The 27,390-nt window shown below is 37.1% G+C and overlaps 1 protein-coding gene across 2 annotated transcripts in view; it reads right to left on the reverse strand.

Annotated features, from left to right (window-relative positions):
• Positions 1–549: 549 nt before the first annotated feature.
• Anxa10 (annexin A10) overlaps positions 550–27,390 on the reverse strand; it is a 72,407-nt gene continuing 45,566 nt past the window's right edge. Inside the window, exons 4-12 of one of the 2 annotated variants that reach the window (XM_060381284.1) lie at positions 25,581–25,694; positions 25,010–25,100; positions 23,352–23,431; positions 11,469–11,522; positions 11,285–11,378; positions 10,061–10,156; positions 6,738–6,796; positions 3,690–3,812; positions 552–1,193 (exon numbers count right to left, since the gene is read on the reverse strand). In XM_060381284.1, the coding sequence (XP_060237267.1) occupies positions 1,125–1,193; positions 3,690–3,812; positions 6,738–6,796; positions 10,061–10,156; positions 11,285–11,378; positions 11,469–11,522; positions 23,352–23,431; positions 25,010–25,100; positions 25,581–25,694 (780 nt within the window). In that variant the 3' untranslated portion in view covers positions 552–1,124. Of the gene's footprint in view, positions 1,194–3,689; positions 3,813–6,737; positions 6,797–10,060; positions 10,157–11,284; positions 11,379–11,468; positions 11,523–23,351; positions 23,432–25,009; positions 25,101–25,580; positions 25,695–27,390 lie in introns of both variants that reach the window. The other variant, XM_060381285.1, reaches the window with a different exon arrangement.

Below are 27,390 nucleotides of genomic sequence, written 5' to 3' on the forward strand. Positions count from 1 at the left end.
ATCTCAGGAAAGAAAAGCATTTACACCCCGGTCCTAGAAAAACACTGTAGGCAACTAAGGAATGTTGAGAGCAGGTGAAATAGGTTTCCCCTGAGAAGAACCACCAATTAGCTTTCCATGAGATTTGTTTAGCCCTCATGTCATATATATGGAAGTATCATATGGACTGAGCAGACTGTATTCATATATTTGGGAACATGTGCGTGCATGCGAGAACACACACACACACCATAAATTAAAGAAAAAGAGGAATGCAAGGCAATTGCACCGTTGGGGCTTGGAGAAAGGAAAGAGAAGGGGGCAATAATGTAAATATATTTTAAATTGAAAATTATATATATTGAGCAATGACTTTTCTGGCATTCATTGAACAAGTGGCTGATTTTGATCTCCAGAGACCAAAGGAAAACTGACTACCAGTCATGTCCTCTGGCCTTTACATATGTGCCATGGTCCTCACGTGCCCAGCCTTCCTCCAAAATTAAAGAAATAACTTTTTAAAAATAGTCAATTTATCTTTACAGCAGTGGCTTTAATAAAATCAAGGTATACACACAGATGCTTATGAACCCTGACTTTTCCATTCAAGTTTCCTGTACCACTAGCCCAGTAAGTATACCTCTTGCTACACTTACTTTCCTTTCAATTATCTATTTTCCTTTAAAGGATATTCTAGGGAATCATTTCAGCTTTTTTATGTTTTTGTCGGAGTCCAGTCAGTTCCTCAGAGGTCACACAGGGAGGGTGGTCACTCACTGAAAGCAATCTCTCACTATGGAGGGTGGTCACAAACTAAGGATGGTTCCACAAAAGACAGTCACGAGCAGACTTTCTTCTAGGAACTGACAGTTCAATGAAATAAAATGTACTCCAATGCAATACCTTTCTTATTCCACCATACACAATTTAATTAATTACGAATTGAGTAAGAGGTGCAAATCCAGGATGACATTTTTCAATGGTAGATTTTTTTTTTCTCATCTCAATGATTTTAGAGACAGAAGAAGAATAGGATTCTACAGTTTTGTTTCAGTGTCAATAACAGGACAAATCCAACAATCTATGTCTGAGGTATGTATGAAGAAGATTTCATGACCTTCAAATCTTCCCCTGTTTGATGTATTTTAGTAGTCTTCTACATCACCAGCACAGATGGCAAGCAGTGCTTTCTCATAGTGCCCTGAAGCAAAATTCTGGAAAGAAAAAAAATACAGGCAATTAAAAATCAAATCTCTTCCTGTTTCTAAAAGTCAGCTATAATTTTTTATAATTGCTGTACGAAATATTCATGGACCATTACCCTTCATAAAATTATTAATTCTTTTTGTCTAAAGATTTTTCTGAGCACTATTCAAAGTGAACTTATTAAATTATTAAAATACTGATTTTAGTTGATATAATATGTTTTATATAAAGCTGATAGAAATTTAATGTGTATTTATGAGCACAATGACTTCTGTTACAGTGAGTCTTCTCTTCAGCTTTAGGAATTGGTACTCTAATATTAATACTATAGTAAATCAATGTAGACACTGGACATTGCCAATTTGTCTCAAAAGATTTGAAAATACACTGTTTCATTCAGCAGTGCTATGTTAAGAAATAAATTAAAAATTATCATCAGTTATGGATGAGCATGGAGATTTAGGCTAACAATATATGCCCCATATTGTTACATAAAACAATGAAAAGTTGAAAAATGCATCATCCTCTGAGACTGTTTTTCTGTTTCACGGTATGCTTTATACGGGATGACCTGAGTTAATAAAATCCTTTCAACAACAAAACATTAACGTTATGTACTTTGAAAAAGATCAACAGTGGCTATGCTAGTCCACTAGAGCTTTTACAAGTGAGGTAGCTTAAAATATCAGCAGTTTATTAGAAAGAATGGGAAATCCAGATGACATTTCTTGTTACTGCGAGAATACTTCACAGATTTTAGCCTGGCATGACAGAAGGTACAAAGGAGAATCCTGGAGGTTTTTTCAATAAGGAAAACAGCCCCACTTATGGGTTCTACGTTTATGACTTAACTCTCAAAAGCCAATCTTGTAACACCATTTCTTTAGGATAAACGTTTTGTTGTATGAATCTGTAGAAGATTTCCAGACATACTAGGGCCTAGAAATATCTAATTACTGGGTGTCTGTGGCAGAGAATCAGGGCAGTTTTCTTCCTTTTTATGTTCTTTCATCATTTCTAAATATTCCAGACCAGATGGCTGAATGAATATCATTATAAGATCCATTTCCATAAAGATTATTTAATGTATTAGTACCCTTTTACACAAAGTTGGTAATTAATACTCACAGATATAAAAGTATATGGTAACACTGCATTATTCTAACTTGTCTTTGATGTTGCTAGGCATAGTTAAAGTAGTGTACATGAGCAAGATTATTTACTTAGAAACTGAGTTCTGAACCAGCAGTACGTGCTGGTCACCACTAATAGCTTATTTACTTAGAAACTGAGTTCTGAATCAATAGTACATGGTGGTCACCACTAATAGCTTAGGGTTTTCAAGGTAGACAGAATGACATTTTATCAAAGGTAAAAAAAAACCAACCAAACAAACAAAACACAACACAGTTTGATTTTTAAATGATTCATCAATTTCTTAGAACTACTTTGCTCCTACAACGGCCGAGAAAGCTTTCTAGATTTGGTAGCTTCAATCTTTGAGATGTTGAGAGTTATAACTTGAATAATTAAATGAGCTAAAATGTTCTTTCTTGTGGCTGAGCATTTCACTTGAAAACAATGTGACAGTATAAAGTAAGACATAGTCTCAAGTATTGTGTATGTTCCAATGCCCTATTTTCTCCATCTGGAAAATCTTTTTGATTTCTTATTTTTTTTTTTTTTGGATAAAAAAAACCCTGAACGTATTCATTTTACACCACACCCTCAAATTACATAGATGTCCCATGTATTTCATTTTTCCCAAGTTATATAAAGCATTTAACAAAATTTAGAAAGATCAGAGTGAGAAAATGGCTTGCTTATTTTTGAATTATTATTTTCTTGCCGTCTGATTGGTGGGTGAAGTGACTGGTCATGTAGAGGTTTACATATTTAGTAATAAATGGCTCTGAACTGGCAGCCGATGGCATCGGGCTGGCTGCCTTGCCTTCTATGATGGTAGGAGGAGTGTTGCAGCAAGGTAGGAACCCTTCCCACAGTTAATGCGTTCCAGCAGCAAAATACTGTTTTCCTGATCCTCAGTTTGATTTTTGCTTGTTTGTTTGCTTGTGTTTTCGGGCAAGGTTTTGGGTAGTCCATCCTAAACTCAGTTGCTTTGTCGCTGAGGGTGACCTCAAAGTCTTGACTTTCCTGCCCTAACCTCAGTAGATCTAGGGTCGCAGGTGAACTGCAGGTGAGCTGCCACACCCAGCTGGTCCTGTGTTTTTCACCTCAGAACTGAAACCTGGAAGCACAGTCATAGGGAGGGAATATTTTCTACGATTAAGTGAAAATTTTCGCTTAAAAGCAAAGATCAAAAGGTTTTATTGTACAGGCTAACACTCGTTAACTGTTCTGAAAGCTGTCTGAATTCTTCAAGTCAGTCATCATTGTCAGACATGGAGCTTTTTAGATCCCCACAGCAAGTTGTTTAAAGCTTTTATTTTCGGCCCAGAAAGAATAAAAAGTGAGGTAAAGTAAATCATGAAGAGTAGACTTACTCTGATGTCATGAAAGAGAGATTTTCCAAATCTCTCTTTGTAACGTTTTCTTATGGTCATCAGATCTATTTCACTTCTGGAGATTAGAATCCTGATGACAGTTTTATTGTGGAAGCCAAAGTCCTAAAAGTCGCAGAAGGGTGGCAAGAGAAAACAGTACTTTACAGCCTGCTTTAACAGTGCTTTAACATGGACAGACTTCCTCCTCAGTAGCAATTTTCTTGTGTGCCCACAGGCCCCCACACTGTTGTCACAGCTATGGGATACCTGAAGCTTCTCCACGGGGATATTTCAAATGTGTTTGAAACGGAATAATGGTGACATCTGCTGGCCACTCACATAATCCATTTTTTTTTTCTTTTAAAAATATTTAATGTCAAAACAGATACAAATTTATACCTTCCCATTTAATACTAATACTTCCCATTAATACTAATGTGTAGATTGTATCCTTTGCCATTATTACTTTTGACTTACGGTCATTTTCTATCTTTTGACCAAAATCTAATTATCAGAGTCACTCTTTGTTGTTGTTGTTGTTTTGTTTTTTAATTTTTATTTTTTATATTAATTACAGTTTATTCACTTTGTATCCCTGATGTAGTCCCCTTCCTTTTCTGCTCTAATCCCACCTTCCCTCCTTCATCTCCTACTATGCCCCTGTACAAGTCCACGGATAGGGGGGGAGGTCCTCTTCCCCTTCCATTTGACCCTAGCTTATCCTGTCTCATCAGAACTGGCTGCACTGTCCTCCTGGCAAGGCTGCTCTCCCATCCGGGAGAGGCCGTCAAAAGAGCTATCCATTTCTTTAGGTGAATATATTTTAGTATACTTATCCTATCTTATAGGACTAAATAAGTGAGTATATAGCATGTGTGCCTTTCTGCTCCTGGGATACCTCACTCAGGATGATCGTTTCTAGATCCCACCATTTGCTTGCAAATTTCATGATTTCCTCATTTTTAATTGATGAGTAGTATTCCATTGTGTAAAAGTACTACAATTTCTGTATCCATTCTTTCGTTGATGGAAATCTGGGTTGTTTCCAGGTTCTGGCTATTACAAATAAAGCTACTACAAACATGGTTGAGTAAACGTCCTTGTTGTGTACTTGAGCATCTTTTGGATATATGCCTAGGAGTGGTATAGCTGGAACAGATGGAAGGGGAGGAGGTCCTCCCCTATCAGTGGACTTGGAAAGAGACAGGGAGGAGATGAGGAATGGAGGGTGGAAATGGGAGGGAATAAGAGAGGGGGCTATGGCTGGGATACAAAGTAAATAACCTGTGATTAATATTAAAAAATAAAAATTAAAAAATAGTGGAAAAAAATAAAATACAGGTATCCCATGAGGGTGGGGGGGGGAGAGCTATCCACTGAGTTCTTGCAGTGTTTTGAGTGTAATTCTATTAACTGACTTCATAATTTGAGGTGATTAACACAAATGATCTGACCAAGATTTTTACTTTAAAAAATGTAGGTCACTGGAAGTTTCTTTATGACAGACAAAAGCTTTAGGGGTGGTAAAACGAGCTTGTTGACAATTGTTTGATAATCCAGCTACTCATAGGAGAACCTTTTGATTATTTATACATAATCTGCTTTAACCCCAAACTGTTGTTCAATACAAGAGCTTTTTTTTTTCTCCCTAGAACAAGATAGTATAATTTAATTTCCTAAGCTGTTAGAAGAAGTCTCCTTGAGTGAGGGCATAGCAGAAACCAGAATAACTGATTGTTTGCCCAGGGACATTCACAGGGAAGGCTTCAGGCTGTTGTTACAGTCATGGCTCGCTGGAGGGGAGTTGATGAACCATGTTACAGCATTGTTCAAGATGCTGTTTTGACAAACCAAAGAACACTGACTTTTCTTCTGCGTTCTGAAGCTATGTGGATTCTTACGCATAAGCTATTTCCTAGGAATAAGACACATAATATACTATTCTGAACTATTAGCATATTCCCCCAATGTGTGGGAAAATATCAAGAAGTTGGCCTGTAAAATTGTCTTCGCTAATATTTTACATACATGTATGAAAATGTCACAATGAATCCTGTTATGTTGTACAATTAATATGTATTAATGAGAAATAAATTGCTTTAAGAATATTCTCAGAGTGAATGGAATTTTATGTAAGAAGTGGGAAATAGTAAGAGCTGGAGAGGACAGGAACTCCACAAGGAGAGCAACAGAACAAGAAAATTTGAACACAGGAAACTTCCCAGAGACTCATACTCCAACCAAGGACTATTCATGGAGATAACCTAGAACCCTGACAATGCAGCCACTTCTGATGAGAACTGATAGACTAAGATCAGAAAGAAGGAGAGGGGGACCTCCCCTATCAGTGGACTTGGGGAGGGGCATGCATGCAGAAAGGGGGGGGAGGGTGGAACCGGGAGGGGAGGAGGGAGGGGCTTATGGGGGGATACAAAATGAATAAAGTGTAATTAATAAAAGTTAAATAAAAAATTAAAAAAAATTTTTAAAAAGAATATTCTCATTAAAATTATATACTCTGTTCAAATCACTATAGTATTGGATTATTTTAATAAAATTTTCTTTTATTATTTCAGAGTTATGACATGTACAACAACCTATGAGATTGTTTCTTTAATTTTTTAAAATTACATTGTGTGTAATTTTATTGTTGTTAAATATTTTGAAATGCTTTTGACATATAGCACATTTAAAAATAACTGGTATCATTTTGTTTTCAACTTCAAAAATATAGTTTTTGGGGGTTTACTATGATTTGGCATTTTCTGCCATGGAATCTGTGTTTGAATGTGTATGATGTGGGGTGTTTGAAAAAAATGCACTTGGGTTTTCAGTTTAAATAAATAATAAATACTGAATGAAGGATATATACCCTACAGTCCCATATGTCTTAGGTGTTTGTGTTGTAGAAAGAACAGATTATCTGTATTTGATGAATTTAGCTATTCGTGTTTAACTTGTTTCTTTTAACTTGAGCACATTTTTCTTTGAAATAAAAAATAATAGATATTAATTTTAAATAAATTTAAAATTATGTGTTATACTTACATGGATTGCTCTGTATAATTTATAAGCAAAATAGCTTGCTTTGTCCTGGACACAGCGAACTAGAAAGCAAGGAAGACATTTGAATGACAAGATGTAATTTTTCTGGAGCTGGGAAACAAATAGAGCACTCTGACATTCTGCTGGAATCATCACACTGCATTATAATTTCAATTCTTAGAATTGGTAACACTAGCCACACTGTATTAAAAAGATAATGTCAGTATCATATTTATAATGACAGATGTTCTCCACTGAATGCATGACCACTATTACTAATTTTTAAAGATGCGGTGTTAAATATAAAATCAAACATATACATTCCGTTCATCTTCCTGAATGCCACCTATTCAAATAGCCTCTAAAACTGGCCTAGACAAGCAGTTCTTTGAGTGGTATAAGATCATTTTTAGATTTGTAAATAGAATGGAGACCCTTTAAGGAGAAACTAGCAAATATAACGTGTCTTGTCCAGTTTTAGATATTGTTTGATTATACTTTCCAGGACTTTGAACAACCTGGAACCTACCCAACAGTTGTCTCTGTTAAATATCAGTTGAGACTGTAGTCCAGCAATTAGTCCTTATTTGAAAAAGAAATAGACTAATTACATAAATGAGTAAAATAATGGGAAACCATAATTTCTCTTCAAAATAAAATCATATTAGTGTTTCTTTTCAGTTCAAGTAATTATTTTAGATCATGAGACCACATTTTCAACTTATTTTTATTACAGAGAAAAGTCAACCTGATAACTAATCTTGAGTCTTCTCTGGAAGGTGAGCTCCCGGAGAGTATGGGCTTCTGTTGTTATTTTTGGTTTTGTCGATTTCTTATTCTCTCTTCGTACCCAAATTAGAAACACGGTAGGTGCTCATTCAATATTGATTGATTGATAGAGTGACTATAGAAAGAACCAGATAAGTTTTTCCTGGTGCTCCTGATGTCCACTGCCCATTCCCTCATACCACTGTTTTGTGGTAACAGTTTGGAGTGCTTTGAGATTTTGATGACAGGCATTCTCCTCTAACTCTATTGCTAATTAGGTGACATGTGACATATAAGTATTATACTTATTAGAAATTTGATGATATGTATCTATTTTTATCTCTATGTCTATCTGTGGATATATTACTCAGAAATATTCATAGGCCAAAGCCATCATATCACATATCTTTTGGCGGTTTCATAAAATCCACCAAATCCTTTTCATAGGGTGCTTGCTTTAAAATCTCTTACTAGATAATTAATACAAATCCTGTGACCAATGGCAGTGAAACACTTTAAGAAATGCTCAACATCTTTACTCATCCAGGAAAGGCAAATCAAAATGACCCTGAGATTCCACATTACACCCATCAGAATGGCTAAGATTAAAAACTTCTGGGATGAAACATACTGGAGAGGATGTGGAGAAAGGGGAACCCTCCTCCATTGCTGGTGGGAATGTAAATTTGCACAACCACTTTGGAACTCAGTCTGGTACTTTCTCAGAAAGTTATGGATAGTGCTACCTCAAGATCCATCTGCACCACTTCTGGGCATATACCCAAATGGTGAATGCTCCACCATTCAACAAGGACATTTGCTCAACTATGTTCATAGAAGCTTTATTCATAATAGTCACAATCTGGAAACAACTAGATGTCCCTCAATTGAAGAATGGATACAGAAATTGTCGTACATTTACACAATGGAATACTACTCAGCAATTAAAAACAAGGAAATGATGAAATTTACAGGCAAATGGATGAAACTAAAAAAGATCATCCTGAGTGAGGTAACCCAGAAGCAGAAAGACACACATGGTATATACTCACTTATTACTGGATATTAACCATATACTATAGGATAAATATACTAAAATTTATAGTCTTAAAGAACCTAAACAAGGAAGAGCCTAGGGAAGATGCTCAATCCTATTAAGAAGGGCAAACAAGATAGACACCAGAAGTAGGAGAAGACAGGGAACAGGACAGGAGTCTTCCACAGGAGGTCTCTGAAAGACTCTATTGATCAGGGTATTGCAGCAGATGCTGAGACCCATAGCCAAACTTCGGGCAGAGTGCAAGGAATCTTATGAAACAAGGGGGAGGTACAAAAATCTGGAGAGGACAAGAACTCCACAAGGAGACCAACAGAGCCAAAAAATCTGGGTCCAGGGGGGCCTGCAAAGACTGATGAATCAACCAAGGACCATACATGGAGAAGACCAAAACTCTTTGCTCAGATGTAGTCCATGGGCAGCACAGTCTCCATGTAGGTACCCTAGTAAGGGGAACAGGGCTTTCTCTGACATGGTCTCTGCGTCTGGCCCTTTGATCACCTCCACCTGCAGGTGCAGCCTTACCAGGCTACAGAGGAAGAGGATGCAGTCAGTCCTGATGAGACCTGATAGCCTAGGGTCAGGTAGTTAGGGAGGAGGACCTCCCCTATCAGTGAACTAGGGGAGGGACATGGAGGAAGGAGTGAGAGGAAGGGTTGGACTGGGAGGAGATAAGGAAAAGGGCTACAGCAGGAATACAAAGTGAAAAAATTGTAATAAGAATAATAATAAAGAAAAACAAAACAAAACAAAAAAATCCTGTGACCAAACTTTTCGCTTCATACCAAGACATTCTTGAAATGAAAAACTCAAAATGATTATTTATTCAGCACATATATCAGTGTTCATTTGATGCATCTATTGTAGGATATTTCACAATGACTCTTTGTATACATTTTCTGGAATGTGTACTGTCAAAACCACAGAGTAAATGGTAGTGTGAACACTGGAATAGTTTTTCTGAATAAGAGTCATAGCCTTTTATGCAATGGGTATATAATTTCTGAGAACCTCGAGAACCCACTGCTAACTAACATTTTGGGGTGATAAGATTTATTTCTAAAAGCAAGTTTATTAAAGATAGTAAAAATTTAAGGAACCATCAAAATCAAAATTAAAAAAAAATCACCTTTCTTCTTGGAGACAAGAAAATAGTCATACTATTAGCATTTATCTGCTCCTGGAAGGGAGGTAGAAGTCAATAATCCTAACAGATTTAAGACTGTGAGAAGTCGCTTCCTGAGGCAGGGCACTCGAGACTTTTCTCATATGGAAGTTGAGCCTGTTCTTAGGGAATAGATGCCACTTCATTAGGTTGTCTCCAGGTTGCTGGTTCATTGCATCGAACCACTAGCTGATGGACTTTCCTAGAATTAATGGATCTTTCACATAATTGCACTGAAGAAAATACTTCAATTAAGATGCTACTCACACACATTTAACCCAGACGGAGCCAGTCAACACTGACTGTGAAATGTCCATCATACAAAATTCAGCTTACCAATTGCAACCAGCAGCTCCTGGAAGTAGCCATCGTAACAGTCATTGATGGCATCCACCAGGTCTTGACCAGAAATATTTTGAAATTCCTGGAAAACTTCAAGAAATTGTTGTAACTCAAAAGGAATTTTCATAAATATTATAAACTTAAAGCCTGAACGCTAGTTAGATTACTATACATAGCAAAAGTAAGTCTCAGAAATATTTCCTCGTACTGCGACCCATCATGATGACGTTTCTCCTCTTTGCATCAAGTATAGACCCTATGAGATGCTAAAATGTGCACGGATACTGAACCACAAAGACCTACTATTGCTGTGCTGGGGAACAATGGTCACCTGCAGTGGGACTCATTGACTCAGGGCTGATTTAGATGGAGGGAAAGCCTAGGGTGAGCTATTGTCTATGAGACATTCCAGAGAACATGAATAATAATTGTTAGGATTTAAATATAAAATTTAGGTAAAAAAAAAATCCAATGAGTGATGTTGAGAAATAGAGGTTAGAAGAGCTATTTTGAGAAATAGGAGATTATCATTAATGGTTTCATTTATTAGCATAAAATAATGTTCAATTAAACTTTCTTCTTTAAAAAATTTACTCAGCTAGCTTTATCCTCAGCCATTTCAATTTAGATGTGAAGAAGTATTGCTATCATTAGTATTAATCTTTAAGTGACACAAAATAAAAGAGGCATAGTTGAATTAGAGCAGGTTGTTGCTAAAAAAATTGATAGGACTTTATGTTTCATTTAATTGTACTTAATTTGTTTTTCTAATGAGGGAAGAGGGAAGGTTCAGAGTCTAGAGGAAGTCAAGTGTAGGTTAATGTGAGCACATCTTGAAGACCAATAGGTTCTATTGATATTTCATAAATCACATTGTCTGTAACAAAGACCTTGACACATAGGCTGGCCACAGTAAGCTCACTAGAGACTATTCAAAATACAGTATAATGTATCTGCTAAGAAATAGCTAGTATATCTAAATAGGTAATTTTTTAGAGTCAGTATTCGAAAGCTACAGAGTTTAGTTATTGGAAAGAAATTAAATGGTGGCAGAGCTTTACTCCTTAGTGGAGTCATTAAACGAGGCACACTGTATAGACATAATTCAGAGCACTAACTGGCTTTTCTCTATTTCTGGGTGACATTTCCTCTTTTATCCTAGTTACTTGTATGTCTCTCAATTGGTTAAATAGCTGTAAACAGCGTGTTTTTAGTTACCCAGCCAGAGCTGTGGGTAGCTCTTGTTGCACAAGATCATCTGCAGCATGGTTTTATGTTCCCCAGTCTTCTGCTGGCAGGCTTCCCAGAGCACCTGCAAATTCACACCCCCAGATAGGGCATCAGAACCAGCCTCCCTTTACCAAACTCTCTGTTAGTCAGGTGGAGAGTCAGGTCCAGTTACCATGGCATCCTGAGCAGCCATTGCAGGATCTGCGTAGCCTTCCTCCCTGTTACCCTGTGAAATAAGCAGGGGTTTTCTTTTAGATAGCCTCAATACACAAGACATAGAACCATCAAACGCTGGTGAATCTTTATCAATCTATCATCTCATTATTTGGATACTGCATTATGTGAGGAGTTGTTATGTAGTTTTGTAAGGAGCTTCATTTTGAGCTTTTCTTCACAACGGAGGCACATTTGGTTAAATGTTGAGATGCTTTGCAGTTTTCAGTTCTCTGTGAGGCATTTTTCTCCTGTCAAGCTGATCATCCATCCCTTGTCAGAGAAGTTGGTGCTGGAGATTAATAATATTGGTGCAATGATGCAGACATAGTAGGGTCTGGCTCCCAAAGCATGATTTATGCAACAATGAAATGATGATGAAAGCTAGGCTTTGCAAATGAGAATTTTCTGTGATATTGTTTAAAACACCCAAATTTCTTATCACATAAACAGCAGAGTGTTTTTTCACCTTTGAAGCAGGAGGAAGGAGGACTAATCAATGCAAGACCCACTAGTCTCTGGGGTCAAGCAGTAGAAGAGAGAGATGGGAGGAGTTTGTGATTTGAGTTTATTTTTATGTTTTGAACCAAAATATGGAGGAGAAGATTACTAATTATGAGTGAACACTAAGGATTTAGTGCCTTTCCATGGCGTGAAATGGGCTCATGCCAGTGGACTCAGTGAGACTGGAAGATAGACAAAGGTGTGTGTGTGTGTGTGTGTGTGTGTGTGTGTGTGTGAGAGAGAGAGAGAGAGAGAGAGAGAGAGAGAGAGAGAGAGAGAAAGAGAGAGAGAGTGTTTGTGTTGTGTATATATGTGCATGTTGGGGATAACATTGGATTTAGTTCTCCTGAGTTAGTCTCAATTTCTAAATAGCATAGATAGGACCTCAGTTTTCCTGCTTATGGTTAGAGGCACTTACACTGTTGCTGAGGAACTAATGTTGAATCTTGAACAATAGTGTTGTTTATGATCATCATGAGGACAGAATACTTTAAAGGAGTACAGTGAAATAACAGTGACTAGACCTGTAGGGGAGACAGGACTAGCCCTTAGGGGATTCCTCATATCCCAAGAAGGTAAAGGTGTGGCTAAGTAACTTATCCTGGCTCTAACCAAATAGAGACAGAGAAAGAATCATTAATTAACTAGTTTTACATTTGTAAAGTTAGTACTAAGAAACACCCACCTATTTTATGGACTTAAAACCTTACATTATCTACCCACAGTTTCCAAGACCTGTCATTTTATAGTCAAGTTCATCAAGGATGCAAAAAAATATCTTTGCTATTTGGGGACACTATCCTTTGCCAGGACATCCTGAAAGCCTTTGGTACATCTTTCCATCAAGTAGCATCTTAGGAAGAAGAGGCAATGGCAAGAACTCTTAGAGTTGAGTCATCAACTCAATAAATGTATTAAAGGCATTGAATGCGCACCCATACATTTTGACTGTTCAAGTGTGGATTAAATTTACATGTTAAATTAAATTTTAAGCACTTTCAATTTTTTTTTCTAACACAAACCTGGACACATCTAGAAAACTTCAATTATTAATAGAGAAATAAATTCATATGACTAAATTTGTAGCCCTAAGAATTTAGGAACAAAAGACAACATTTAAAGAATGAAAGCAATGTTACTGGCTAGTAGATTATGGGTATTTTATCTTTAAATCATGAAAATGTGTCGCAGTGCAAGATCCCTAGGAGTCTTATGTTTCTTTCTCTTATTATGGAGATGAATGGACTTAGAGTTATTAAATTAATTGTTCCATGTCTGAGAGTTAAAGAAGGAAAATTATTAGATACTTGTATCTTTACTTGCTCTGAGATCTAGTTACCATACTGAAACTCATTCTTAACAAACAACATCCTAGGGCTCACTTTCAAATTTTCTCTAATGATTTCAATTTACAAAAAAGTGAAAATAATTAAAGCATTATATCTTTTGTTAACGTATACTATTTAATTAATTAGCTTATCACAGTAACTATTAGTTTTTATCTTATTTGTTTTTTTTTGCCTCACAGTGTTTTCATTGCTTGCCTTCATGTAGTTATTTCTTTGTTTCTGTTTCATTGAAAACTTTTCGACCTTGGGAACTGGTTCCTCTTAATATTTAGTCTCTTAACATGGTAAATCTCATCACCATGGTGCCCATGTCTTCTTGTCTGCCTTTACTCTCCCAAGTCTTCTAGTCCCGGTTATTGATATGGGGTCTAGATTCTGACTATATTGTAACGATTCTCAAGTTCTGTAGCTAGACTATTTTATGTAACTTTACATCATGAATGTTTATTCTATATATGAAATTCCATCCACTCAACATCCAGCCTCTGATCTACCTCTGCCTCAATGACCCCTTCCAGTTCTCCACCTCTCAGAGGGGAAACCTGAGTCATGTTTGATTCTTTTTACTTTGTTTCATGTTTCATACAAAATCCCCCAGTAACTAATACAGACACTGCCTCCCAAACACATCCGTGAGCACTCTTGATTTTTACTATGCTGCCAGATGGCTCACAGATCACATTATACCATAGGTTTCCACTGTGACTGGCTTCATTCAGGCTTCTGGTTCTATACTTGTCTCCATAGTCTTTTATTGAATATAGAATTTACTGTGACCGTCAAGAAGTATAACATCACAGTATTCGTCTGCTCAAAAGCCCAGAAAAATGTATACCTAACCACCATGCCACTTAATATAAACTCCCACGACTATACAGGATGCACGATTTGAATGGTCCTTAGCACTTGTTACTCATTAACCTCATCTTATTCTTATCTTGGACATTTCCTCCAGTTCTGTATTTTGACTGTTCATCCTGTTACATTGATCTGTGGCTTGATTTACTATTTCATCTGTATGTTTATTTATATCATATATATATATCTATATATATTTGTGTGAATTAGTTTTCATTTACTAGGAGAAAAGTAGGATCATTATTTAACTTTATCAAATACAATCCAATTGTTTCTTTTGAAAATATTTTTGGGGAGGGGAAATATCATAACTAATCATAACAAATCTCATATGTTTAATGAGATCTACTCTGACCAACTTATACAACAATGCAACTTACACACTCTGCCCAGCCCTACAATTCTTGTCTGACATTCTGACTGGTTACATTTTCATCACTTTCAAAGGTTCTTTATAATGCCCATGTTCATTAGTGTTTTATAGTATAATTTACTTTGATAGATGTGAATTTCATAAAACTGTGTCTCCTTTGTTTACAGATGATTCCCAAGTGTCAGAAATCACATTTGGCACGTTGTAAGAATTGAAGACTCCTTATAAGGGAGGCCAAAAATGCCTGTTGGATGACAGACATTATATTTGTTTTCTGGACCTTTGAAGCATGATCTTTATCTTTGCAGCTAAGTAAACTCAGCACTTGCAAAGACTGTGAGAACTACTTAGAGATTTCCTGCAGTTCTATTTATCTGAGCTTTTGCATAGAAAGGTGATAATCCTGCATGTTTAACTTGCAGAGGTGTCCATCTGTGTGTGAGTACAGTGAATATAGGACCCGAGTAAGGGGAAAGATAAAAGTGAAAGAAATTAGAGGCAAGAAAATCTGGTTGAAAATACTTGGGCAGAAAAACTGACAGTTTAAACTCCAGACAGTTGCAGAAAGGAGGATGATTCAGTAATGCCATGATGTCTCACTGTAGAGATTTCAGAAAGGGTCCTCAGGAGAATTCTGAAAGCCAAGATGAGGAGTGAGGCTGGAGTAGTTAATCTGGTAGCTTCCCTTCTTTCTCTTTGTGAAAGCACTTATCCACAATGTAATTTGCACATGTTGATTAATTAATCTCCAAGAGACTAATCCTTCTTTATTTGACAGATAATTAGACCCTCCACAAATCTAGTGCAATAAAAGCATACAGGAAGTGCTGTGGGCCAGCTTAATTACTGACATCAGTTTTCAAGGGGGATGTGTTTCCCCTCAGTTGTTTCTTGGCAGAAAACCCTGTGTAGACTAAGTACAAGATTTACCTCCCAGAAATCACAGCAATTATTTTCACCCTTCACAGCTCTTATGTTCTAATTCCCTGTATTCAATAAAATGTCAAAAGGGGTCTGTCTGAATTTTAGTGATGTTCAAAGAACGGAATCTATGAATTATCTTTCCTTTTATTCTGAAAGTGAAGGTGCACCTGGGATGAGATGACACAATTGCTACAGCTGAAGAACAAAAGAAAATTTATATCATGGAAGATCTGAAAGAAGAATTACCTCATATTTACTAAATTGGTGAGCAGAAGTCTGACTCTCACAAAACGAAAAGTAATAAATCCAAGGAATACAACTAAACTATAGTAGAGGAAGAGGAAAAGATAATTTGTCTGTCTGCGTATGTATGTATGTATGCATGTATATATTATCTATCTATCTATCTATCTATCTATCTATCTATCTATCTATCTATCATTTATCCACCTCCTTTGATGTATGTGGGTGCAAGTGTGAATACATGAACATGTGTAAGAGAGAGAAAGAGAAAGAAGTAGAAATAGAGAGAGCATGGATACTTACTTGGGTATATTAGAGAAGAGGATAGACAAGATCAATTTAAATTGTAGTATTCTACAGCATTCTGGTTATAGCCTATCACCTCACAATGATCCAGAGACCCGATCAACTCTCAACTTCCTAAATCATTTTACGGAAATCATAAATTCTAAATCAGGGGCTTCAAGAAAAATAGTTACTAAATGTCAAAACCAGAAGTCAACACATTTTTCAAAATATTTAAAAGCCTAAGGAAAATTATAGTTCAGTAAGCACTGAATCATTATGGAACTTCTGTGCTACAAAAACACTATCAATAAATGAGACTGTATTAGTTCTATATTAGTGAAATTTGTTATCTCAGTTTTCTATTATGACTTCACCAATCTCCATGAAATAAGCGTTATTTTATTTTTTGTGTTTAGCACTTTGAAGATAACGTGCTGTGAAACTACATAAGCATGTGATATTAAATAAACATTGTATGTACAGAATGCTAAGGAAAAGAAACAAGTAAAGTGAAAAAATAAAAAGGAGCAAGTAAATTTTAGTTAAGTAGTAAATTAAGTAAAAATTTTTTGCTGCCTGCAAAATCCAAGTTTTGATTTACCCTCATTTAATTCTGTTGAAAGTTTTACTATACTTCATGCTGCTTCAAGGTTTCATACACACACACAGAGAGAGAGAGAGAGAGAGAGAGAGAGAGAGAGAAAAGGATAAAAGAGAAAGAGAGAATGCTTAGACTTCAATTATTAAATTTAAGAATTAATACTTTATCTTGTTAATTTATAAGCATATTAGGTGACAGACAGACACATGAGCATGTGGACAGACAGACAGAATAATTTTTTCTCTTGCCCAACTATTATTATAGCTGAACAGTTGTGTAAAAGAATCTCTGAACGGAAACCGTTGTTTTAATTTACCTTACATAGCATTGTTACTTTAACTAAAACAACAAAACAAAACATCATCCTTCTAAATTTTGAGAATGTTTTATTTTAACTTAAATTAACCTCATGAGGGCTTGCAAGGTGGTTTAAGGGGCTAACGGTGCTTGCCCACAAGCATGGTGTTCTGAGTGTGATCCCTAGAAGCTACGCAGTGGAAGGAGACAATTGACAACTACAAGAAGCTCTCTCCAACAGAACCAAAAAATCTGAGCATAGGGGTCTTTCCTGAGACTGATATGCCAACCAAGGACTATGCATGGAGATAACCTAAGACCCCTGTACAGATGTAGCCCATGGCAGCTCAGTGTCCAAGTGGGTTCCATTGTAATAGGAACAGGGACTGTCTCTGACATGAACTGATTGCCTGCTCTTTAATTACCTCCTCCTGAGGGGGAAGCAGCCTTACCAGGCCACAGAAGAAGACAGTGCAGCTACTTCTGATGAGACCTAATTGACTAGGAACAGAAGGAAGAAAAATAAGTCCTCCCCTATCAGTCCACTTGGGGTGGGGCATGCATGCAGAGGGTGGAGGAAGGGAGGGATTGGGACAGGAGGAGGGAGGAAACCACAGGGGCGATACAAAGTGAATAAAGTATAATTAATAAAGAAAAAAAAGAAGCTCTCTCAGTTCCCACAAGTGTGTTGTGGCATGCCTGTATGAAATAAATAAAACTTTAGTAAAATTTACCTTATAAAATGTAAAATTTGGAAGTGAGTATTGACTTCCAAGTGAGTATAGAACTGACTGGGAAATAGTAAGAGCTGGAGAGGACAGGGCCTCCACAAAGAGAGCAACAGAACAAGAAAATTTGAACACAGGGAACTTCCCAGAGACTCATACTCCAACCAAGGTCTATTCATGGAGATAACCTAGAACCCCTGCACAGATGTAGCCCATGGCAGCTCAGTCTCCAAGTAGGTTACATAGTAATGTGAAGAGGGACTGCCTCTGACATAATCTGACTGGCCTGCTCTTTGATCACCTCCCCCTGGCGGGGAGCAGCCTTACCAGGCCATAGTAGAGGACAATGCAGCCACTTTTGATGTGAACTGATGGACTAAGATCAGAAAGGAGAGGAGAACCTCCCCTATCAGTGGACTTGGGGAGTGGCATGCATGCAGAAAGGAGAAGGAGGGTGGGTTCGGGAGGGAAGGAGGGAGGGGCTTATGGGGTGATGCAGAATGAATAAAGTGTAATTGATGAAAAATTAAAAAAAAAGAAAAGAAAAGATAATTTAAGAACCTTAAATGACTTTCAAAAGTGGAGGAAAACATGGAGTTAGTCAATTTACATGGAGCAAGTCTCGCCCCTGGGGGCAATGATCTCCTGAACCTACTCAGACCTTGGACACCACCAATGCTAGTTCTAGAACTGATGCAGGATGTCCCAACGAGGGGGTTAAGGCTTCTTATAATATTTCCTATAAGTCCACACCTGTTTGTTTATAACCCCCATTTTTATTCATTGTTAGCCAGATAGAGCCAAGTAATTGTGGTAATGATACTTGCTTTTTTGCCCAATTCCGGAATGCTAGTGAATTTAGGTATGCCCTGGTTACTCGCATGCCTCGCTGGGTGCCTGTGCCCGTTGATGCCCCTCACGCTATGACTCTCTTCAGACAGAAAAGGGATCTTGGAATTACAGCCGCCATTGTTACTGCCATCTCATTGGCGGCTGTTGGAGCTACCACCACGGCATTAACCATGAGTCATACTATGCAGACTGCTCAGACACTAAATAATCTTTTAGCCAATGTAGCTCATGCTTTAGATGTACAAAAAGGAATTAATGGTCAACTAAAAGGAGACTTGACGGTGTTCAATCAGAGGACTGACCTCGTGCAGGAGCAAATTGATACCCTATGGCAAATCGCTCAACTTGGCTGTCAATGAAAGTATGCTGGACTTTGTGTCACTAGCATACAATATGAGAATTTTTCCTGTGCTGCAAATCTGTCTAAACAATTGTCTAGCTATATTTTAGGTAATTGGAATGAAGAATTCGATACTATGATGGAGCAGCTGAGAGTGGCCATTGTTACGGCAAATTGTACCAGAGTGGACACAGGACTAGCCACAGGATTATCATCATGGATTGCTGCAGCCATGAATCATCTGAAGGAATGGGCGGGCATGGGAGTGTTAGCAGGCCTTCTGGTGTTGGTCTCCTTGGTTTGCCTGTGGTGTATATGCAAGATTAGAGTCTCACAACAGCGTAATGCAGCCATGGTCATTCAGGCCTTTACAGCCATTGAAGCAGAACAGTCTCCCCAAGCATGGTTGGTTACCATAAAAAGCTAAAATGTTACGCTCAGGATGCGAGGCTAAGCACTGCACTCAGGGTCAGCCGCTTTGGACCCAGAGAAGAGCATGTCTGATTGCATGCGGGTTGATGCCCCAGGTCCTGCCCCTGAGAAAAAGGTATCAGACGGGTCTGATGCTCTTTGGGTGGATGACACCTAAATGAACATCGGTACAAAGTCCCAATTTATTTCTAATATCAGAGATCAGACCTCTACTCTTGCCTGATGCGTCTAAAACAAAAAGGGGGAACTGTAGAGAGCTGTGTAATGCCGCGCCTTAAAGATGGAGCTGGTTTCCTCCTTCCACCTTCCAGATGGTGAGTGCTCTCTGTCACAAACAACTCCATATTTGGCTAAGGCTGAGGATCTGGCTTGCTTCCATGTATGTGGACCTATCTGCATTGCCCACGAGGCATGCTGGGGTTGGCTATCCAGAGGCTATTTTAAGCTGTGGGCTGGCTTTCCCCAGGGTCAGAAGATTGTTTAAGGTTCCTGAATAAACTGCATTGAGAAGAAGAAGAACAACAACAACAAAAAAAAAAAATCAGAAAGAAGGAGAGGAGGACCTCCCCTATCAGTGGACTTGGGGAGAGGCATGCATGCAGAAAGCGGGGGAGGGTGGGACCAGGAGGGGAGGAGGTTGGGGCTTATGGGGGGATACAAAAGGAATAAAGTGTAATTAATAAAAGTTAAATAAAAAATTTAAAATAAAAAAAGAACTGAGTAAATATCTTAAAGCATTATAGAACTATTTTCTGATAAAAGACAATATCAAAATAGTATCTTTGCTGTGTCACCTTACTCAGATGTCTTAATTGGGATGATGATAAACTGAGGTCTGGTCTTCATTTCCTATGTTATTAGAAGGTAGGATTCTCATTCCAGATCTTGGTCAATTAAGGTTGCTAATAAGGGCAGTTTCACAAACTATGTATCCTCAACAAGCACTCCAAAGCAAGCCCAGCCAAATTGACAACTAGTACAGTAAAAACAGTCTTGACTTTGGTTACAATTTTTTTATATAGCTTAAGTAATGGGTCAATAGATTGGAAATATGTCTCATTCTTAATTTTTAAAAAGGTTTTAGTGAAAATAGACTTTTTTTATACACTACAACCCAACTACAAAGTTTCCCCTTCCTCCATCACTCCCAGCTTCCTCTGCTTTCCCTTTCCACCAGATCCACTTCTCCTCAGTGTCCTCTTCAGAAAAGAGCAGGGCTCCAAGAGACAAGAGCCAAACAGGAGAGACCAAGATACAATAAGAAAGGCTGGATAAAATGCCTGTCTTTTTTAAACAGAGAAATTTGAAAGAATCTAGTCGGTCACTAACAGTCTTCCCCAGTGTGAAGTCACTAACATTTGGCTTTGTTAGAAGTTTCCCCAAAAAACTGTTTCTCTATTTCATGCCTTTATAAAGGAAAAATTTTAGGTTGGTATATGAAGTAATGTTATCATCATGGCACATTCAAAGCATCTTCTGTTGCCCTCTTTCAACCTGTCTCTACTTGGAACTGAAAATTTGACAATAACTTAGAAAAAAATGTGCACACGAAAAGGGATCTAAAGAAGCCAAGATCCTTTCTGATTGCAAATGAATGAAATTATTGGTTTGTTCTTATATATGTAGCTTATATTTATTCAGCCTTTAGTTAAAAATATAAAATTTGTAGGAATTACAGTATGAAATTTTTAGTACAATAAACGTTCACTAAAGAAAACCACATCTACTGTCTTTGAACATGCCAGTACATCCAAAAAGAGATGCAGAGTTGAATATCAATGGAAGAGAAGGTGGAAAGGTGAAGTTGTAGTTTTCAGACAGAGCTGGTTATATTTAGGAATATATATGAACATACGTATCCATACAGACAGAAGCATGTAGCAATAACTAACGTAAAAAGTGGTCATGAGCTTAAAGGAGAGCAAGGAGGAGTATATGGGAAGGTTTGGAGGGAGGAAAGGGAAGAGAGAAATGATGTCGTTATAATCTCAAAAGGAAAAAAAATACTTAAATCTAAAATAAATAATGAATAAAGACTCACATTGTCATTGTTTCAAAGGAACAATTAATTAATAAAAGTCATTTTTCCTTTTAGCTCTTTTTTAGGCATATGAATCATTCTTAGATAAGGTAGAAATAATTCATATTAACTTCTTTGCTTGTGAAACCACAATAACTTCAGCAAAAGTGAAGAAACTCTGTGTGTATGTGCATGTGCACAGATATGCACATATGAGTGTGTGTGCATGTGCATGAGAGAGAGAGAAAAGAGAGAGAGAGATGAAGCTAGAAAGGGAAACGAGGTAGAGAAGAATGGTCCTCAGGAAGAGAGGGTGCGAAATAAAGTAACAGAATATATTTGACACAGATCTGGACAAGAGGATTCTCAGGATGGCTCAGTGTGTAAAAAAAAGCACTTGCTATGCAAGCTTGAAACCCTGAGTTTAACCTCAGGAGCCCAAGTAGAGATGGAAGGAGAAAAATAACTTCATAAAGTTGTCCTCTGACCTCCATGGTACATTTCCCCCACATCACACATAGTTTTAGAAATAGTAGTGGTAGTAGTATATTCTTTTCTTCACTCCACATTATCATATATGGAATTCTATGGCTTTTAATGCAGATTTTTGTTTCTATGACTTTAGCCAATCTGTTTTTCTAGTTTATGAGCTATGTTTTTGTTGTATAAAGGAAAGCTTTGTAAATTTAGAAATGATTATTTTATATTTTACTTTAGACACACACCATAACACACACACACACACACACACACACACACACACACACAGAGAGAGAGAGAGAGAGAGAGAGAGAGAGAGAGGTGGGGGGAGAGAGAGCCCATACATACTGAAGCATATACACTGTAATGCACTTCATAAAATGAAAAAAACAAAAAAAGGCCTCAACACTTAAGATATCTTCTGAACCTCTGAGGTTTTGTACTTTTACTATTTAAGTGCAGAACACTGACTCCACTTGAATTCCTGAATGCCTTTCCTCAATAGGATGACAGGAACATTCTAAAGCAGACATAAACTAAAAGGTAATTATATGTTAAAATATTACTCTTACTACAATACTAACATGTGGAATGTTTTTGAGAAATGTTAATTGTATAGAAATAATTATATATAATTTAGTCATTATAGAAAAAGAAGATAAGTGACAAAATATAGTTTTTATTAGAAGTAAGGTTCCTCTTTGGTGATGTATAGTTTAATGGAACATGTGTAGGCAGCATTGAGATCTTTTCCTGTCAGGAAAGCACAATGGGAGCTCATTCAGTTCTGCATTTCAATGTACTGGCTTCTTGGAAAACCGTTGCACACACATACACATGTCAAATCCCGTATTTTTGATTGTTTGCTTCTTTATTTGTAAAGAATAAATTCACTTATAAGGATATTTGTACTATATGATTTATTGCATCAGATGAGAAACTCAGTCACTTACCACAATACCCTAAATGGAGAGTAGCAGCCTAGGAAACCTAGCATATCTCCAACTCATGTAGTAGTTAAAAAATAAAATAAAGGCTGGAGAGATAGCTCAGTGGTTAAGAGCACTGGCTTTTTCCCCAAGGGCTTCAGTTCAATTCCCAGAATCCATGCGGTGGGTCACAACCATCTGTAATCCTAGTTTTAGGGAATGTTATGCCTTCTTCTGACACTGGTTGGCACCAGGCATGCATGTGGCACACAGGTATACGTGCAGACAAAACACACATACACATAAAAATAATTTTTTTAATTGCAATGATAAAAGCTGGAGTATATTTCTAATTTAAGTTATACAATATAAAGTTTTAAGTTTTTAAATGATCATTTATATACATCTATAATAATTTGGAATATGGTAGAATTAGAATGTTTTAATACAGAGATGGTACACATTCATCCTTATAACATATGTAAGTCAAGTTTTAAATTAAGTGACTCAAACTTGGCTGATAGTAAATGTTATTATATAGCATGAGGCACGGACTATAATATACTGGACTTTATAGTGTCCATATTTAAAAGTGTAAAATGGCATGGTTTTGCAGTGTCATACCTGGATCAAGTTCATGAGAGTATCTCTGAAGTGTCCCGAAGTTTCTGAATAAATGTCCTCTTGAAGGTTATTGTTGTATTCTGGGCAATAAAATACTCATGTTAAAAGCATGGCTATTACAGAACCTCCTATCAGTGGGCTTTACAAAGCTAATGCTAGTGAATGTTAAGTATGAGGAAGCCATCAATCAATTGGCTGTTTTTTTGTATCATAAATTATGTTAATCTACCTGTATAATAATAGTAATATCAACCTAGGTCTGTCTTACTAAACAGATAATTTTGAGCCAACATCGAAATGAACATTGGAAATCTCATTCTGTAGGCCAGAGTTATTTATTCCATGCTGTAGACTGTTGGCTAGTCTAAGCATTTCCCCAAATGTTCCAAGTCATTTCAGTGTTTCATTTGATTTTGTTCAGAAGCATTAAAAGTGACTGTGAGGACCAATCAATTTCCACAATACACAACTGGTTGGAAATCAAGGCATTACACCATTTTTGATATGAAAGTAATTTTTATCTTAAAATGTGAAAAAAACTTTGATTTTGGTAACTTGTTGGGATGATGACATTTATGCAAAGTAGAGAGATGGTTTTGTTGAGTAATGGCCATTGTTTCTGTATTTTGTTTATAATCAAGTGTCTCTTGGGTAAAGAACAAAATAATCCTGAATCAAGATTCTGGGCACTTCCTGCATCTGTATTGCATTGGTAATCACACTTGAGCAAAATGTGCTTGATTTTCTGGGGAATTATTTCATTTTCAGTGTGATAATCATCAGTTTTATTTAATGAACAAATGGGTTTTGAGTGAGTCATATTGCTTCATTATGTTAGTTGTCTTCCATGTTTTAGTCGTATGATCAATATATAATTGTTGTATCTCTGGTACAATGTAATGTTTCAATCCATGAGCACGTTGTGTAACACTATCTACCATTTTTCAATACTCTTTTGATACCACCACTCCTCTCTGTCAGCTACATTGAGGTATAAAATACATTTTTATTATTTCTCCTCACTGTACTGTGCAGCGGATTATCAGAACTAAGTCCTCCAATATAGGTGTGACAGTGTACCAGTTTATCAACTTCCCCATCCCCCCATCTACTACAGGATGCCAAAACCTCTGGGGAGTTATAGTTGTAATGTAAGAGTGCTTGCCATGGCTAATCTCAGCTGTCATCCTGACATATCTGGGAAGAGGGGAAAGCATAAAAAGAACTGATTCTTTCATTCTGGTGTGTGGGCATGACTGAAGTGGAGTTTTCTTGTTTGCTACTTGGGGTAGAAGGGTGAAGTCTATTGTGGGCAGTTCCTTCTCTGGGCAGGTGTGACTTGGCTGGACAAGAAGAGTAACTGAGCAAGGCAGGGCAAGCGAGTTGGTAAATAGTGTTTCTCCATAAGCTCTCCTTCAGCTCCCAACTCAAGGTTTCCATTTGAGTTCCTGTATGGACTTCTATTAAGTGATGGACTGTAACTTGTAGGTCAAGTAAATTTCCCCTTTTCACTTGCTTTTGGTCAGTGTTTTACCAAAGCAACAGAGAAATAAACCAGAACAGTACCTTAAAACTATTTAAAATACATGGGATGGAATATGTTTAGTTGTTATTTGAAAAGCAAGTTCATTATATATACTTATTTATGTATTCCTTACGTAAACAGTAGGCTTCTCGCAACTGGAAAATCTCCCCATTTGTTCTTGAAGCTAATATTTCAATGAGGCAATTCTCATCGGTGCCTGCTCCCTAAAAATCAGAGAGAAATATGAAGATACTTTTATTTGGACCAATAGTCTGATTCAGTATTTTATTTTCGTTCTGAGACAAATGATTACAAATGGATTTAATAAATTCTCATGACTTTAAACACATCTTCCTCAGTATGGAGGGCATGTTTGGAAAAGAGACTAATCTGAACAGCACTGGAAGCTAACTCACTCACTCTTGTTGGAATTGAGCTTGAAGGTGACTGAGAATGTCGGAGTCTACAACCAAAGAACAGCCCGGTCCCAGCCACTTGACTCAAAGCCTCACTGTTCTCAGAAAGCCTCCTTTTAGCACACTTTTTCCATGTTTCCGTGATGTCTCTCTGATTGTGCAGGAACATCTCTCCTTTGTCGAATGGGAATGTCTATTCTTTGTTGAAAACTGAGCCTGTCCTTGTTAGAGGTATATTATTGGATCTGCCTGTATCTGATGCCGGTATATTATTGGGTCATTCACTACCTTCATGGCATGCCAGAGTTCATGAGCATCGTAAGATGGTGGAGGGTACATCAGGCCCACCATCACTTCTTTGAAGTGAGATGAAAGTTGCTCCTTCAGATCTGCAATCAGGTCCTATGCGGGAAGAAGTAAACATGAAAATTGAAACACTCACCAAAGTTACAAGAGAAATATGACTGTTAGGAGTCTTTTATGAAAATGTCTTTTTATTTCATCAGGCAGTAAGTGTGGTTTTGATTCACAAACGTATCCCTCGGGCTGCACTAGACAATGGATTTGAGGGCTTGAAATATCTGATTTAATCACATCCATGAATGACAGAGCATGTGGAAGTATTGGTCACATCAGTACAGGGGCTATTTCTTTCTGTAATCCTCAACCCTCGTGATTCTTTTGGTTTCCTTATGAAAGTAAACATTGAACCTGAAAACATTTTAGTTTGGAGTCTTTGGTTTTTCTGGATGGAACTATTGAACAATCAATCCTTAAATAAAATGTTTTTCTTTCTTTTCTCATTATCAAAGTCTTTTTTTTTTTTAAGCAGGGTTACTTGTTATTTTATGGATGAAAAGCTTACATAAATTGATTAATCTTACACATTTCTCAAATAACAGTCACACTACCTAAAATAGTGAATGTTACTTAAAAGAGTACATACTTGCTAGATTTTAGTTCTTGGAACATAGCTACAAAATATTAAACTTATACTTTCTATTTTTCTGATATACTAAGAAATTTAAATTTATGCTAAATTACATTTATGTAGGTTTATCAGGACAGTTGAAGATATTTAAAGTTTATTGTGTTTTGCTAAAAATGTGTGAAGTATATCTAGTTCTACATAAAAGTGTGAAATAATATTTAGTAGTTTGCACTATTACTAAGGAATAATAAACTCTATTTGGAGAAATTCAAATTGGTCAAACTTTATTTACAAGGCCAAGATTTCAAAACAGGTGAACTTGAAGAGCAGGAAGACACTGGCTGGGGTAAAATAGAATGTGCTCAGAAAATGACCAAGTTAACTTTAAGTCCGTATCAAGTTGGTTTGAAATCTAGATGTTTATGGAGACTCAGACGTAGCTTATTCCAACCTGTATTCATGTGTACAGAGGATCGGCCCTGAAAAATGGGAATCTGAGCACTATAGTGTGAGGCTTCAAGTAACAACTATTTATTGCTGCTGTTTTCCAGAATGAGCTCACTACATCAGTACTCTAATTAGCTGTAAGCAGCACACTGAATAGGTGAGGAATAAAAGACAGTGCCTGGATATGATCTTTTTGTAGTATTCTAAGACAGTCTCACTGTATAGCCTAGGCTGGCCATGAATTCACTATCCACCTGCCCCAGTCTCCTGAATGCTGTGACAGCAGGTGTGTGCCACCATGCCTAGCCAGTCTGTTTTGTAATGGTGTGTAAGGTCCAGGCAGCCTAGATAGTGAACACAGCATATGTCTTGCAAAGGAGTAGACTGTGTTTGCTTGTAGATGGTACAGCACATTGAAAATGTGAGTGTACATACACATACTTAATATGTCATTATAACAAGGTAGCAATGCTTAAACAGCTGATGCAAAGGTTTGGCGCTTGAATTGGCTCCTGACCCGCCAGCCTTTTTCTAATCCTAAATCGATTCCTTCTTTAATATCCCAATAATTTTGAACTTACTATATATAAAACAATCAGGGTATAAAAAACTTTATCAAGTGTTAGGGTCTGAGAATCACTTAGAAAAGACCCCAGACTCGAATAGTATGCAATGCAAGGAACATTTATTCTGTAGAAAATTTCCAGCATGTAAGGACCA

This window comes from Meriones unguiculatus, chromosome 4 (assembly GCF_030254825.1).
Source record: "Meriones unguiculatus strain TT.TT164.6M chromosome 4, Bangor_MerUng_6.1, whole genome shotgun sequence".
Taxonomy (NCBI): domain Eukaryota; kingdom Metazoa; phylum Chordata; class Mammalia; order Rodentia; family Muridae; genus Meriones; species Meriones unguiculatus.